The sequence below is a fragment of the Neofelis nebulosa genome, chromosome 6 (assembly GCF_028018385.1).
Source record: "Neofelis nebulosa isolate mNeoNeb1 chromosome 6, mNeoNeb1.pri, whole genome shotgun sequence".
Taxonomy (NCBI): Eukaryota; Metazoa; Chordata; class Mammalia; order Carnivora; family Felidae; genus Neofelis; species Neofelis nebulosa.
In genome coordinates, this window is record NC_080787.1 from 145,897,120 (window position 1) to 145,914,177 (window position 17,058).

At 42.5% G+C, this 17,058-nt stretch overlaps 1 protein-coding gene across 3 annotated transcripts in view; it reads left to right on the forward strand.

Moving 5' to 3' along the window:
• SNX9 (sorting nexin 9) overlaps nucleotides 1–17,058 on the forward strand; it is a 116,693-nt gene that overhangs the window by 69,265 nt on the left and 30,370 nt on the right. For all 3 annotated transcript variants that reach the window (XM_058735775.1, XM_058735773.1, XM_058735774.1), the window contains 5 exons: nucleotides 5,377–5,542; nucleotides 7,078–7,231; nucleotides 11,078–11,162; nucleotides 13,227–13,352; nucleotides 13,473–13,590. In XM_058735775.1, the coding sequence (XP_058591758.1) occupies nucleotides 5,377–5,542; nucleotides 7,078–7,231; nucleotides 11,078–11,162; nucleotides 13,227–13,352; nucleotides 13,473–13,590 (649 nt within the window). The remainder of the gene's footprint in view (nucleotides 1–5,376; nucleotides 5,543–7,077; nucleotides 7,232–11,077; nucleotides 11,163–13,226; nucleotides 13,353–13,472; nucleotides 13,591–17,058) is intronic.

Below are 17,058 nucleotides of genomic sequence, written 5' to 3' on the forward strand. Positions count from 1 at the left end.
AATGGATAAAGAAGTTGTGGTTTATATATACAATGGAATACTACTTGGCAATGAGGAAGAATGAAATCCTGCCATTTGCAGCAACGTGGATGGAACTGGAGGGTATTATGCTAAGTGAAATAAGTCAGTCAGAGGAAGACAGATACCATATGTTTTCATTCATATGTAGATCTTGAGAAACTTAACAGAAGACCATGGGAGAAGGGAAGGGGAAAAAAAAGAGTTCCGGAGAGGGAGGAAGGCAAACCATAAGAGACTCTTAAATATGGAGAACAAACTGAGGGTGGATGGGGGGTTGGGGGAGAGGGGAAAGTGGGTGGTGGGCATTGAGGAGGGCACCTGTTGGGATGAGCACTGGGTGTTGTATGGAAACCAATCTGACAATAAATTTCATATTAAAAAAAAAATCAGTCTCCAAGGCATGTCTAATAGAAGAGTCTTGGATATGATACACATTTGTCTCTCAGGAGACAAAACACACTCTTGCTGGCACAGAAGCCTCACTGTTGCATCTTGGTCCGTATACTGGGAATAGTAAAACTTGTCATTAGGATTAATAGGTATAATATTCATAAAAAAAGGGGGGGGGGGAAGAGGATAAAGACCCTGCCGCGCAGGAGAGAGGGAAGGAAGGCGGGAAGAAAGAGAAGAAGCAGAAGGTTTGAAACCTCGGGTCAGGAGCAGAATGGGTTGTTTGGCCAAATGCCTGTGGTTGGGGAACCCAAGGGGTGTTGGCGATTGAAAGCAGAAATGTCAGAGGACAAAGTGTGGGAAGGTGGGTTCAGAGAAAGTTGGAAAGAGGCAGACTGTGTGGTATTAGAGGAGGAGCCTGGCGGTCAGTACCGGTCATCTGAGAGAGAAGTCCGTGATAGAGACAGAGAAGTCCATGATTGAAGCTGGAAAGATTTCCAGTGGGCCAGGTTTTGAAAGATTTATCAGCAGGAGTCACCTTGAAACAGGAAGAGGGAATGTCAGGAAAAATAACAGAGAACAAAGCTAAACAGTTACTAGATTTGCCGACAAGGATTTCACAACATAGGTAGGAGCTAAGATCATCATATGGAACCAAATGATAGATTACTCCAAGCAGTTTATACACAAAGCAGTTTTATATATTTTGGCCATAATTAAACTTTTTAAACATTTCATTGATTTGTTTTTTAATGAAAGCGTAATTAGCGTAAAGTGTTGTTTTAGTGTCGGGTGTACAGTATCATGATTCAGCAATTCTGTATGTTTCCAGTGCTTATCGTAAGTGACCTCTTGATCCCCTTTACCTCCTGCACCCATCCTCCCCCCCCCACCTCCCCTCTGGTGATGATCAGTTCTTTGTACTTCGGAGTCTGTTTTTTTGTTTGATTTTTTCCCCCTCTGTTCATTGTTTTTTTTGTTGTTTTTGTTCCCTTAAATTCCACATATGAGTAAATTCATACAGTATTTGTCTTTCTCTGACTGACTTATCTCACTTGGCATTATACTTTCTAGGTCCATCCATGTTGTTCAGATGGCAAGATCATTCTTTTTTATGGCTGAGTAATATTCTCGTGTGTGTGTGTGTGTGTGTGTGTGTGTGTGTGTGTGTGTTCTTTTATCCATTCATCAGTTGATGGATACTTGGGATGCTTCCGCATCTCAGCTATTGTAAATAATGCTGCACTGAACATAGGGGTGCCTGTATCTTCGAATTAGTGTTTTTATTTAAACAAAGTAGTTCTAAAAAGAACTGTCTTTTTTTTAGGATGCTTGCTCTGAACAGTTCACATCTGATTGTTGCCTCACTGTTGATGAAAATCTTTCTTCGCTATCATTACAGTTTCAGGGTCATGGCAAAGCTGAGCTCTCGCACTTGCTGTCCTACTTTGTAAGCCTCTGTTTCTTTTCAGTTCACTTCATGTAGTTGCCATCAGTCTTTCTGAATCTGAGGCCACCTGCCTGGTTTCAAATTCTAGCCTGAGGTTTCCTGGCTGGAAAGAGGTAGAGGCAGAATTTCAGCCCGGCAGCCTGACCAGAACCAATGCCCCTGACCATGCTGCCCTTGGCCTGTCATTCCATGGTGGGACCTACCCATTCAGGAACTGATAGATATATTAAACAAATGAATGCCTGTACTTACTGCCATCTGACTATCCAAGCTTTCTGTACTTTTTGAAGTTCTTATTCTGAAAATAAAACCTCATAGTTTAGAGTTTAGAGGGCACAGAGTACATATGGCCTACTAGAACACCCTCCCTTAAAACCATGGGAGGAAGGGATTCTCTTAAATGAAGTCTGCTTGTCAGGCCCTTTAGCATGACTGCCTTCATCTACAGAATCCACTAGAGTGCCTCTTGAGTATCCTCATGGAAGCTGTGTATTCACAGGTGTATGTATGAAATGTCTTTCTGCTGTTAATATTTGACTTAGAACAAAACCACTAGTAACTTTGTGTTTTTTTTCTTGAAAGTATAGGAGGTGTTCGAATGGAATCGTATTTCTGTATGTAAAACATACACTCCATTTTTTATAATGCTTCTGGTGTGTTGGCGGGCAGTTATTCTCCACACACCCCCCCCCCCCCACCCCCTGTCAGTAGAGAATTTAAAAAAGGCCAACCAGAGTAGTATTCTAGAATATTAGGTATATTACACAGTTCGGGTAACTTTCTTGCAAATCCCCCTCTCTTTCTTTCTTTTTTTTTTTTAAACACCAGTTTTTTTTATGTGAGAAAAAAGACTCAAGAAAAGTGAAAATTTGCTATTCCATGTTCCTAGATAAACAGATCCAATACTGAAGTTATTTTTTTAAGGCACTGTTTTCCCTGAATTTATTTGTAAGTTTAAGGTGATTCAAATGAAAATCAACATGTTTTTCAAAACTTTACATCCTGATGCAAAAGTTTAGATTGTTTTAGTTTTAAAACATTAAGCTGATGCTAAAGTCCGTGTGTAAAAATAACAGATTTATGATAAAGTACGAGTGGTTTTCTATCTGGTGGGCTCCCAGGTCACTTGGTACTTGTACAGATGGACTCCGACGGTACAAGAGGGAGCCCAGAGATAGGTCCAAGTCCAGGATGTGATAAAGGTGACATTTCAAATCAGTGAGGGGAAATTGGATTTTTCATTAAATGGTGTCAGACCAACAGACTGACTACAAGATAAAATTAAGTCAGTTGTGCCTGGGTGGCTCAGTCGGTTGAGCGTCCGACTTCGGCTCAGGTCATGATCTCGCAGTGTGTGAGTTCGAGCCCCGTGTCGGGCTCTGTGCTGCCAGCTCAGAGCCTGGAGCCTGCTTCGGATTCTGTGTCTCCCTCTCTCTCTGCCCCTCCCCCACTCATGCTCGCTCTCTCTCTCTCTCTCTCTCTGTCTGTCAGAAATAAACATTAAAAAAAAATTTTTTTTAAAGATAAAATTAAGTCAGATTCCTATATTATTTCCTCCATCAAAGTAAGTTCCAAGTCGAAGGTTTAAAAGGTGTAAACCAAGGAAATAAAACGCTCGTGGCTGCCCCAAGCGGATGGGGCCGTGTGGGAGATGGGCCGCCATTGTCTTACCATAATACTCCCTGAGATCAGGTGCCATGCGTTGCCTGTTCCAAAAGTATATGCTATTAATAAATGAACTATAAAATTACTTAAAGAGAGTACAGGAAAAAACAAAGTTTAAAAATAATTTTGGAGCATGGTAGCCCCCTGTTATGCAAGGCAGAACCCATCAGCAAGTCATAGGAACAGAGGAACATAACTGTACGATCTCTTTGGAAAAGAATTTGACACAATCTGTCAGCTGAAGAAGCACATTCATTAGCCCAGAAATTAGTCTTCTGGGAGTTTCACAGAGACGTATGGGACACACGGGAAAAGATGTACAAGCATGTGCATGGCGGGGGTGTTTGCAGTAGCTAAACACTGAAAGTACGATATGTGAGCATCAGCATATGCTGGGTCAACTGGGAGAAAACTGCAGCGGGACTTCCTAGAGCCGCGTAGAAGAGCCATGTCACCCGTTCGTGCTGATGGACCTCGGAGAATGTTTCAGGCCATTAAATGAAGGAGACAAACACAAGTACAGAACACAAAGTATCATTTGGGCCCACTTGTATGTTTAAAAACAAAAAGGAGGGGTGCCTGGGTGGCTCAGTCGGTTAAGCGTCCGACTTCAGCTCAGGTCATCATCTCGCGGTTCGTGAGTTCGAGCTCCGTGTCGGGCTCTGTGCTGACCGCTCGGGGCCTGGAGCCTGCTTTGGATTCAGTCTTTCTGTCTGTCTGTCTCTCTCTCTCTCTCTCTCTACCCCTCCCCTGCTCACACGCTGTCTCTCTCTCTCTCTCTCAAAAATGAATAAACTTTAAAAAAAAATTAAAAACAAAAAGGATCTCTGTGGGTGGGATATTTAATTAAGTATACATAAGGAACTGGTTAGTAATAGTTGTCCAGAAACAATGGCAGCTTAAGTGGTAGGTATATTTATTAAATTGCATATCCTTTTATTCTTTTTGAGGTTTTTTGTTTGTTGTTTTTTTTTTTACTGGGAATGTATTACTTTTTCAAATAAAAATAAAAACCTAGTCAAAAATACAACAGATTTGCTCTAAAATTGCTAACGTGAGTAAAACAGAACCTCATCAGCTTGTATAATCTCAAAAACATGATTTAAGTGGGGAAAAAAAAAGAACCTGCAAAGAGATACGTACAATGTAATGTTGTGTAGGTCAGTTTTTAAAACTTAAGTTATTTACAATGTAATTAGTAAGTAGTGGAAGTATAAAACCGTGGGCAGAAATGAATACACATTCAGAAAGGTAGTTGCTGGGGGGGTGGGGGAGGAGGCGAATGGGGCAGGAGGGACAGGGAAGGAAGAAGAAAGGGAGTAGACAGCCACTGTGTCTCATAGTTCCTTGTTCCTGGTTGTCAAGTTCCTAAGCAAATATGGCAAAAGGTTAACATCAAAAAAAAAAAAAAAAAGATTGATGCTGCTTTTTGTGTTTTCCTCATCTACTTAAATGTAAAATGTATTATTTAGGGGCACCTGGGTGGCTCAGTCAGTTAAGTGTCCAATTTCAGCTCACGTCATGATCTCGCGGTTCGTGGGTTTGTGCCCTGCATCAGGCTCTGTGCTGACAGCTTGGAGCCTGGAGCCTGCTTCGGATTCTGTGTCTCCTTCTCTGTTTGCCCCTCCCCCACTTGCACTCTGTCTCTTTCTCTCTCAAAAATAAATAAACATTAAAAATAAATGTAAATTATTATTTGAATTTACTTATTTAAATTTAAAATTGTTTTAAATTTATGTCAACTTTTTCAGCACCCCTGTTGTATTCATTATTATGTAATTCCTACTGAATTGAGTAATGTTTTCAAGAAGTCATAAATATTCTTTCTCTTTTTTTACCCCTAACAACAGGTCAGCAGTGGCAATGACCCCTGGTCAGCCTGGAGTTCTTCCAAATCTGGAAACTGGGACAGCACGGATGGCTGGGGAGCCAAGCCAGAGGGGGCCGCGGCCCAAAGAAACACCTCCAATAACTGGGACACTGCCTTTGGTCACCCCCAGGCCTACCAAGGACCAGGTGAGGAAGAGGGCCCTGCTGGTGATCGGGCCCACCCGTAAGGGGACTAGTGACAGCATCCGAGTTAAAAATAGAATTTAATCAAAGGAGCGCTCTCAAATGCTCTTGCTCACTAACAGCAAACCTAGATTTCTGGAGCCAAATGTGGGTAGTCGTTCATTATAATCTTTAGTTCCGTCTTTGTCATCTGTCATGGAGTCGCGAATGCTTGCAGGGTTTGTAAAGCAGAACAGAATGGCCCAGTGGCTGCTAGAGATGGAAGGGCATGCCTCCTGTCGCCGTTGGCTCGATTGCCACTGCAGGAGACCCAGCTCGTGCTCCTGGTCCCCCAGAGAGACAGGAAATCTGTTTTTTAATGGCATCTTCCCACTCCAGAATCTTAGCAACTGATACACATTTGCTTTAAAACTTTGGGCCAAAACAACTGCATATACAGAGTGAGTATAATTTGTCACCTGCTGGTTTATAACCTCTGACTTACCTGTTTTCTTTTTCCTTAACTACTCATTTGACTCCCAGGCCTTAATGGAAATACAGAGGCAAAAGAGGAATTTATAGAAGGGGAAACAATTCAGGGATTAAGAAAAAGGGTATTTATGTCTTTCTGAAATTAAATAAAAAGAGATCTGCCCCTCATTATTTTATGGCCCCTGTCTGAGCATGTCACATGGAGTACGAATGTGCTAGTGGCAGGGAACCCATGCGCAGGAAGCACGGGGGTGGCGGGCAGGCTCCTGCTGGCAGCCAGGGCTGGGCTGTTGGCAGGTGCAGGAGACACGGGCTCGGGCTGTGACCCAACAGCTAACTCCTGGCTCTGTACTCGGCCCAGATCCTCCCAGTGCATTCAGTGCCTTTCTTTTTCGTTTTGGCATTTGTCTCTTGGCTTCTCCCATTGGCACCGCTAGGGCAGAGATCCCAGGATACCTGAGGCCCTCCGGGTGGGAGACAGAAGCCCAGACTAGGACCAGGAAGGAAGGGACAGAGGTCACTGTTAGGATATGAGGCTCCTGGTACTGCCACTTCCCTCTTGTCTTGTTTCTTCTCCATCCCTTCCCCCTCCACTCCCACCCTGCTCCTCTCTCCCTTTCCCAGTGTTATCGTTCATATTAATTTCTTTTCAGAGATCTGTCATTTCCCCCCCTCCTCGTCCCCCTCCCCCACACTCCCCGGTATTCGTGACTGAGAAGGTATTCGATGCTTATTTGCAAGTTTATAAGGCGAGATTTATCTGTGTGTGGGCCTTGCCCTGGGTACACACCTCAGAGCTGCTCTCAGTCTGTGTCTGTCTGAAGTTACTTGGAGGGACGGCCTCGTTTCTAACTTGTCCTTTGCACTAAAAGGCAGAATCCACAATTGGAGCTTTAAACCCAACTAGAGCCTTTGCTCCAGTCTGCATTATAATCCTGTGCTACGCCCTTGTCTCCTGTTCTTTAATTGGTTAACGTAGGTCCTGTCCATAGTTACTCTCAGAAAATTAAGTCATTGCATTTGTATTTTGTTTTTCTTCCGTGGGGATCTTCTGTGCCCACCCCTAGCAACCGCGGGTGATGACGATGACTGGGACGAAGACTGGGACGACCCCAAGGCGGCCGCCCCCTACTTCAAGGATTCAGAGTCAGCAGAGGCAGGGGCTGCTCAGCGAGGCAACAGCCGGGCTGGTTCCTCCTCTATGAAGCTGCCACTTAACAAGTAGGTGTGAAGGGCGTTGGCACCGTGAACTCCATGCGAACTCCATGCGGAAACAGGAGATCCAAGGAGGCGTTCCTCTTTTCAGCGATCTGAAAGGGGGTGAAGTGTGGGGTGGTGATTTGGATCTCAGCTTTAGCTTCTTTAAAGAAAAAAAAATTTTATTCACTTTAAATATATACATTATACGTGTATATGTTGTATTCATATATATGTATTATAAATATATATATGTAAAGTAAATAAGTTTATTCACTGTAAAGTGAAATAGTTGTTGTACTTAACGATCTACCAAATACCACTTTTATCTTTGTCAGCTCTGTGACACATTAAGTTCTTATTGCTGATGTCACAGGAAAGCTAAATATAATCATATTAATAATAGTAACTCTCTTTTAAATGTTTTACCATTTGTTGATCACTTACTCTGTGCCGGGCATTGTGCAGCGTGGTTTGTACGCGCTGTGTGACCCCCATCTCCCTCTGTGGTACGTGTAATCTGTTTTTCTGTGGGAAAAACTGACGCCCAGAGAGGTTAAGTAACTGTCCAAGCTCACACAGGTGCCAAGTGATCTAATCAGGATCCTAGTCGGTCCCTCAGTCTCTCAACTACTTGCCTAATACGTTTCAAGACTTTGTTTTCACGTAGACTTCTCTTAGATTTAAGAAGAAAAAAAAGTGTTGGAACAGTACTTGTAGACACAGTGCCTAACAGGAAAGCATCTGGGAAAGAGGGGAATACGGCCATAGCACCCTGGATTTCCTGGGGGAGAGTTCTGGATAAGTCTGTAGTTCACAGTGTAGCTGGAAGGAGACAGAATTTCTGCCTTCCAGAAGGATCTTCAAATACTCTTCTTATAGTAGTGTGTTTAATACGGTTTTTCTAAAATTACGACCACTTTTTCTCAATGCTCCAAGTCCATGATTCAAAGCTGATAGGAAGGAATGTTAATCCGTATCTGGAAAAAGTTGTAAACATAACGTTTGCTGTATTTCTAGATGTCAAGATCTAGGTCTCGATCTGCATATGAGTTGTGCAGGTTCCCCTTAGTATATCTAAGTAGCATCAGATGATTAAATGAGCAGTCTTCTAGCCGTTCTTCCTACTTCTCTCTCCAGTTTCTTCCAGTATGTATTTTCAGGCTCCATTGCACACATATAAACTTAGTCATTCGTATTGACTATGTGCTGCTTCCTTTGGTGGAATAGGAAGTTCTCAGTGTGGTCCGCAGTGACATGAATTAGTCTGTTCTTTAAACCTAAATACAAGTGCATTTAAACCCGTTTTGCTGCCATGTAAGCCCCCCTTGGACAGTGAGGAAGCACAAACTCTACAACAAATGTGTAGCCGAGTGTGCCTGGCTAGTCAGTGAGGTTCTGTCTCATGCCCGGGTCCCTGTTTCTGTTTGCCCTGGCTCCCCTCTTCCAGGTGATCTTGGGGAAGACGGATGACCTGTTTGAACCTCCGTTTCCTCATCTCTGAAGTGAAGGGGCTGGCTTTAATTTAAAATGCTCTCTGCTCTAAAACTTCAGTTCAGGCTGAAACCAAATCAGAGGAGTCCTCATTTGCACCTGAACCTCTGAGGCCTCCCTCTCTCTCTGTCTCTGGTGCTGAGAGCTGTTTAAGATCCTGTGTGTTTTTTTTTATTTAACTTGACTCATGTATGAAGGGCTCACTTATAACAGTTGTAAAACTTTTTAAAGTATTAGCATTTTTCAGGAGTTAATCCATTTTATATGATAGCTGTATTCCAGTCCTGGAACATGAACCTTACACTAGAGAAGGAGAATAGAAATTTAAGTGTACTTGGGCATTATAAGAATCTATCTTGATAACACTCAAGAGAATTAGTAAATGGCACTGCTGTTTGGTAAGTATTAAGTGAGTCGGCCCTAGAGTGTTGCTGTGATCCCTAAGAATACCAAAGGAAGTGTGAAATGAGACTCTGCACCCAGAAGCTTACAGTCTAGTCAAGGAATTGCCACTCTGTGACTTCCTCAATTTTTCCATCAGTATTTTCTAGCGGAAGCATAGGTTGTTTTAATGAAACCGTTCCAGGGACACCTGGGTGGCTCAGTCGGTTGAGCATCCAACTTCAGCTCAGGTCATGATCTTGTGGTCCATGAGTTCGAGCTCTGTGTCAGGCTCTGTGCCGACAGTTCGGAACCTGGAGCTGACTTCTGATTCTGTGTCTCTCTTTCTCTCTGCCCCTCCCCTACTCGTGTTCTATCAAAAACAAATAAATATAAAAAAAAAATTTTTTTTAAATAGAACTATTCCAGATGAATCCATTAATTCATTAAGTATTTAGTGTATTTTTCCCACAACTCCTCTGGGTCCTGGAAATACAAATACCTTCTCCAAGGTGCTTCCGGTCGGCTGTAATGTGTAAATGGATGATGGCAATTAAGTGTGATAAATTGTATAGCAGAAGTATGCTCAGAATGTTGAAGAAGCACAGAGAGAGCTGGCTGTACCAGAGGCTGTAGGGAATACTTTCAAAGAGATGATGGCATAGTTAGAAATAACTTTAATTTATGAGTATATTTGTGAGGCTCTTTATATAACTCTTACATTTAATTCCCTTATCATCTTAAAAGGCAGGTCATATTGGTCTCATTCTTCACACAAGGAGACAGGAGCTCTAAAGGTCACATAGCTTTTAATTGTTGGAGTTGGAATTCGAACCCAAGGCCATCCAGCTCCTAGACCCCTCTTTGTTCTCTCTTGTATGAGCTATGTTTAAAGGATGTCTTAGGGAAAAGAGGATAGAGGTAGGTCCTTTGAAGATGAAGGAAAAGACAGGCCCCTGAGACCAGCATGTTGGCCTTTAATTTGGTATTTGAGTGAAATAGAAGTAATGTAGTTGGTTTTTTATAGAAATAATACTTCTTTTCCTATTATAGGTATTTTGCTTTCTGAGGGTCTTTTTTTCCTGCTTATTAAAAACATTTCTGAAACCCAAATTAATCTTGCCCTCTTTAGCACTTTGGTGGGCGGGGGAGGGGTGGGGTGGGGGTGCCTGGGTGGCTCTGTCAGTCAAGTGTCCACCTTCAGCTCAGGCCATGTCTGTCTCACAGCTGGTGAGTTTGAGCCCCACATCGGGCTCGCTGCTGTCTCCATCTCTCTGCCCCTCCCTATCCCCTTTCAAAAATAAACATTAAAAAAAAAAAAAAAAAAGAAACCTCTTAAAATAAAAATAAAAACAAATCTTTAAAAAAAAAGTAGCACTTTGGATGGCTATATGTTTATTCCAGTGTTTCTCCAATTTTAGAATGTGTGTGGAGTCTCTTTACTAAGGAGACCGGTTTTCTTTTGTGTCCCCTAAACCAGGTCTGAAGATAATCCAAAAGGAAATGGCACAAGTACTTATGGACAGCGACAGCTTCTTTGGGATAATTGTGGCTTCCTTGAGGGAATATGTCAAAAGGCAGCTTTAATTTGGATATAAAAATGCTGGCATGTGGCCACTGGCCCATGTGTTCAACTCAGATGGCTGTTCTCGGTACTTTCTCCTCCTGTGCCCTGGGGGACGTTTTTCTAGGCTGCCCTTCACTCTTTGTGGGGTGATAGAGTGTTTCAGATCCAGTTAAGCAAATAGAGTGCCCATAAATATCACACCTTCTGAAGTCAAACTGTTCTCTGACCAGATAAAGCTTAATTAAATGACTAATTGGCCATTGAACAATCTGATTACGTTAGGTTTCATTTACCACAGTTTCCTAGTCCTGGTACATCTGAAAGACAGAACAAGGTTAAAACTGTTGTATTAAGTAAATGTGGGCAAGAGTTGGAGAGTTCCTCGCAGGAAACACGTAAGACTCATGGGCATTTATCTTCATGATCAGATTTCCCGGATTTGCAAAACCTGGTATGGAACAGTATTTGTTGGCCAAGCAACTAGCAAAACCCAAAGAGAAAATTCCTATCATTGTAAGTTCATTCACTTTTGTTTGCTTGCTTCGTTTCTAATTAAGCTCTTTTATAATGCTTGAAAGCCTAGAGGGTTATTAGTCTTTTGGAAGGTATTTTTAACACATCTAATGCTCCAGGTAACTGACAATATGTATTAGTATTGTAAGAATACTAAAAATATTTAGCATACATTAATGCCTGTCATTATGTTGTTTAGGTATATTTTATTTTTACTTTTAAGACTATTAGTAATTGAACCAGCAGCACCTACAGCATATTTTTGTTCAATAATTTTTTTTCTCCAAAGTGTCTTGAAGTATCTTTTATATACTGTCTTTCTACCAGCCCTATATATTTAGCTAATAAATCCTAATCCAGATATTTAGGTCTCTGCCCTGGCAAAGTACATGCATATTATCAAAATAAGATGTTCTTTCCACTGCATTGGTAACAGTTAGCTTTTTCTTCCAATAAACCAGCTGTCAGGTCACAATAAGGAGCTAGCAAATAAAAACTGGGAGTTGGTGACACCATTAAGAATCTCTCTCAAAGAATAACTTGATTATTACATAACGTGACACGGGCTCTCTGGTTTCACCCAAATGTTGACTGCTGATAGATTTTCTGTCTAAGCATTATCTAACTTCTGGAAAAGAGAACTCTGGCTGTCTTTTGATCCTATGGACTTAACCTAGTAACTGTAGGACAGGGATGGAGGTGGGAGTGGGGGCCTTGGGTGTGATCACCGTAGGCCCAACAATAGGAGGTGGAAACACCTGGTCTCATTCTATAATCTCTGGGTCCTGGGAAACTTGATAGAACTGCAGAACTGATCATTGGATTTATTTTTATTGTGTTCCTACATCTTTGAAAAGCTTGAAATCCTAGAAACTCGAGAAAAAAGGGCTGCAACCAAGAGCCCCTTTTATCCCTTTCCCGCAAAGCAAATTTGGGGTAATTATCTTCTGAGTGGTTAGAGATTATTTTAATTTTTAAATTTTTTCTTCAGATTTTTTTATGTAACTTCTGAACATACATTATTTTGTTCTTTTCGTTAAACTTAAAACTCCACAGGACTGGAGCCCACGTCCCTGCCCCTCAGATCCTCAAAAGGGACTTTATCACAAGCCCAGAAGGGTTGGAACGGAGCTGAGGGACCCATAGGTTGTAGGTAGAAACGGCCCCTGAACCCTGTAGGCAGGCCTGCCCAGGCAGGCTCCTGGCATGAAAAGGGAAGCCTAGGAAAAATGCCTTCAAGTCTTCAGAAAACCAAGAAAAAGCAGAGATGTGGTTCTTTGCCTTTGAGGCACAGCAACTCTACCCACTAAGAAAATTAAAAGCCTCTGGATATTGGGCTCAGGTTGATCGGAGTTACCTCTCTTGGTCTCAGTCACTGAGAGACGCTCCCCAGAGGCTCCTGCTCCACAGCTTTCAGAGAGTTTTCTGGATCTGAGCTCCCTCTCAAGGAGTCATAGTAGCTCCTTGTCAAGGTCGTCCGTTTAGTCCTCCAGTAAGATTGTTTGGGCCCTGGTCACCCTCCTGACCTCATAACCTCTGAACTTTGATACACCACCCCACTTTTTCCTCCTTCCACCTTTAGAAAGAATTAGGACTGAACATGCAGAACATGAGAGTGAGCCTTGAAAGAATTTGATGGCAGTTTGATGTTGTTGAGACATCCAGGTGTGTAATTTTGTATTTCACAAAAGCATCAGTCTGTGACAGATCGGAAATGTTTTAAAACTAGCCTGTCAACACATACGACTAGGACCACTGAACGGGAGAGAGGAAAACTGTGTTCCATCCTGCCCTCCCCCAGGAGAGGGAGGCAGACATCTCTCCTCTGTGGCCTGAGGTGCCCACATGGGGAGCAGAAGGGTTTGTCCTGGCAAGTGTGTTCTTTAATACATAATCTTATCAGGAACAGGGAGCGTTTACATAACTTCTCAGAGAAGAGCAAGAATGACCCTCCAAAGGACCTCTAGTCCTCTAGTCCTAAAAAGAATCCTTTAATGACTTCTATCTAGCATATTGACTATTTTTGCATGTAACAAAATCACCTCTCCCTGGAACATTGTGTAGGTTGGAGATTATGGCCCAATGTGGGTTTATCCTACCTCTACGTTTGACTGTGTGGTAGCAGATCCCAGGAAAGGCTCCAAAATGTATGGTCTGAAGAGCTACATTGAATATCAGCTAACACCTACTGTGAGTATCTGAGTTATCAAAAACAGAATCGTGCCTGCGTTCCTAGCTACACTTTGCTTTTTTCTTCATCTTCTATAGTTGGCATGGGTAACATTTTCTTCTCTCTCCCTTGCATTATAGAACACTAATCGATCTGTAAACCACAGGTATAAGCACTTTGACTGGTTATATGAGCGTCTCCTGGTTAAGTTTGGGTCAGCCATTCCAATCCCCTCTCTTCCGGATAAGCAAGTCACAGGTGAGTGCATGTGACCTTCAACTCAGGATGACAAGTAACAAGACTGCAGATAGAGCATCTGTCCTAATGGAAATCAGTAATGACATTTTCCATCTTCTAGAAGAACAACATATGTGTTTGGAAACAGTAGCTAAGTGTTGTACATCCATGTATACTGGACATATATTTGGAAGTTACCTAAACACCTAATGAGAATGTTGCCTAAAATTGTTTATCAGAGTTCTTGCATACCCATCTTGAGTTGTAGCAGTCATTGTGTCTTTATTGCTACATGATTTCCTGTAAAAGAAATACGTGACTTTTTTCAATGTGAAAAGTGACACCTGAGAAAATAGGAATGCTCCCAACAACCTGAAATGGAAATAACAATGTATGATCGAAATGATGTAAACCTGTCATGCAGTTCAGCTGTGTTATTTTCATTAGAAATATGTAAATATCAGATGTTGTAGAAGCCACAGACCTTCTAAGGATTAATGTAAGAAGTTGCAAAGTTCTTTACTCCGTTACTTTGGTGACAATGTTTACATGTTTTTGTTTACTGTTGATCATCACTCTCTGCCTTAATTATTCAAAGTGTCCTATTTCTCCTGTTTGTTTCTCCTACACCCCCTGCCTCAAATGATCAATATGGTCAAGATCAATATCAATATGGTCAAATGATCAAACGGTCAGTAATTCACAGTGCTCTGAAAGCCCCTTGTAAAAATGCACTTAGAGAGTATTTGTTTCTCTCTGCTTTGAGAACTGTCACTGGTTTTTGGTTTTTTTGTTTTTTTGATCTGCAGCCCGGTGTAGACCCTGGAATAGTAGTACTCAGAACTCCGTATGTTTGTCTTGGAATAAAAGTGTGTAAAGAGGCTGAACTTCACTAGAGATGAGAGTTTTAAAATGCGGCCACAAAACTTGCAACTAAATGAAACTAGTAAGAATAGAAAGGGAAGGATCCAAGATGAGAGTAGGGCCTGAAAGGTCAGTGCCAGAGAGGCTCCACGTCAGAGACCCCGAACGGCTAACCTGAACTCGGGGTGGGGGGGGGGGGGGGGGGAGGAAGTGTGGAATCTGGGCAGGAGGACTTCTTTCCTGGAGGTCAGGGAAGACCGGAGAGGGTTTAGTCCTCACTCAGCCAGAGCAGAGGTGGAGGGAGAGTTGGGAGAGGGATGGGGACTCCGGGAGCCAGATGGCCGAGCCAGCACCAGGCACTTGCGGCGTTGGGGTGAAGCCACCTACCTGCCAGGTGTCACGTGTCCCCGTGTGCCGCCCCGTGCTTTCTCACGGCCGAGGCACTCGATGCCACCGAAACAGGCGCTTGAATCTGATTCCAGATTGTTCTGTTGACGTCACAGGATGTGTATCAGCTAGTCGTTAGCCAGAATTCGTTACCTCGGGTAAGACGGTTACAATCTCCTTAAAACTTGGGCGCTGTATTTTGTTGTGTATTTAGGTTTCTCTGAAACTGTTGGAGGAGATGGAAGGTTTTGTTTTTAAAGAAGTTGTTTTGATTGTGACTTTCTTTTTTTTTTTTTTTTTTTGAAAACTTTTCAAAAATTTCAAATTGTAGCAGAGGGGTGAGTGGGGCTGCATTGCCAAGTAGGTGACAGACCTGTCCTGGCCCTCATCTGGGTGGCTCCTGAACGGGCCCTCCTGGAGCCGGGGGGTGGGGGTGGGGGGGTTGCTGAGTGAAGGCCACGTCAGGGCGGCCAGGTTGGCGCAGATTGTCGCTTCCTCCCACCCCGCAGAGGTGCCCCGGGTTCTGTGCCCCATCCAGATACTCAATCTTCCTCCTTTTTGTCACCCTTATTGTTTGAAATCACAGCTTTCCTTTTTCAAATTTAAATCCATTTCCTTGAAAACTTCAGTTCTGCCTTTCTCCTTGTTTTCAAATTTCAGTCTGTTTTCCTGAATTTTAGCATTCTCCTTTATCAACTTGATTGGCACAATATGGGCTTCATTGTGTCTAAGGAGCTGTTTCGAGGCTGTGGGGATTTCTCACGTCTTTTAGGTTTTAATACATTGTTTTCTCTGGATCCGTTAACTCAGTGCTATTTTAAAGCATCAGAGAGCCACACAGTTCCGCCCCCAAACTAAGGTTTGGTTTTTTTAAAGCTCAGGCCCGAAGCCAGAGGGATGTCATAGAAAGCAAGAAAGCAACAGCCGCTCAGTCTGAAGAAAGTTGAGCTTTGATTCTCTGACTGGGACATGTGCCGAGGAAACTGAAAAGCACAGAAGCCACTTTATCTGTCCCCTCTCTCGTTTGCCTCCTGCCTGTGATACCCACAAGATCATTATTATATAAACCCCCCCTCTCACTTACATCCTGGAGGGAAGAGAAAGGAATGCCAAGTGGATGATCTCATGATATTTCTGTGCCCTTGATAATCCATCCATGAGGAACTTACAGCTAACAGTTTTAGTTTGTTGAGAGATTTTGTTCTCTGTGAAATAATATTGAACAAATCTGGTTTTATTCCTGGATGCCAAACTGGTATACTCACATACTTGGTGAAAGCCTAAGTCAGGTTCATTGAAAATGGAGAATCGGAAATCCCCCTCCCCCTGACCTTCGTTCCAGTTTTCTGGAACCTGGTAGGAAAATCCTAACAAGCACAAAATAATACCTGAAGTCAGAGTTTGAAAATAAACCAGTGACGTCAGAAAATTTTTCAGGAGGAGTAAGCATTAATTAATTCGTTAATTAATTTCAGGCAAGGAGTAGGTTTTAAACTCTTGGTATAATTCACTTTCTCATGTGGACAATTCAATATAGCCCAGCTTCATGCGGACTCACTGGGTCTCTTCTGCCCAGGAGGTGAGTCATCTTCTTTCCAAGGGATGAGACTTTGTTTCTTCATAGTCTTATTAGCTTCTATACCATTTAATCTCTACTGAGATTTGAAAAATTTGAAGTATTTTAATATATAGGAAGTGTCCTGATCCATCGTGCTGTTTGGGTGACACTTTCTGAGGTAGTGAGTTTTTGCGGTATGGATCCGGAATGCTCTTCTCTCTAAAGAAAGTTGTGCTTATTTGTACTTGTCATTTCTAAAGGAAAGGCCAGCCTGTAGTTTTTAAGTTTATTTTTAAACGTACATACAGTAAATTAACTCCTTTGGTGTATAGTTTTAGGAGTTTTGGGACACCTGGGTGACTAGTCGGTTAAGCATCCTACTCTTGGTTTTGGCTCAGGTCATGATCTCACGGTTCATGAGTTCGAGCCCCACATCAGGTTCCGTGCTGTCTGTGTGGAGCTTGCTTGGGATTCTCTCTCTCTCTCTCTCTCTCTCTCTCTCTGCCCCTCCCCTGCTCTCTCTCTTTCTCTCTTTCAAAATAAATAAACTTAAAACCAAAAAGTATTTAAAAAAAAAAAGTTTTGACAACCACTATGGTCTTATAACCACCACTACATTCAAGGTACAGGAAGTCCCCAAATTCCCTCCCCAGATTCCCTTGGGCTTGCCCCTTTATCTT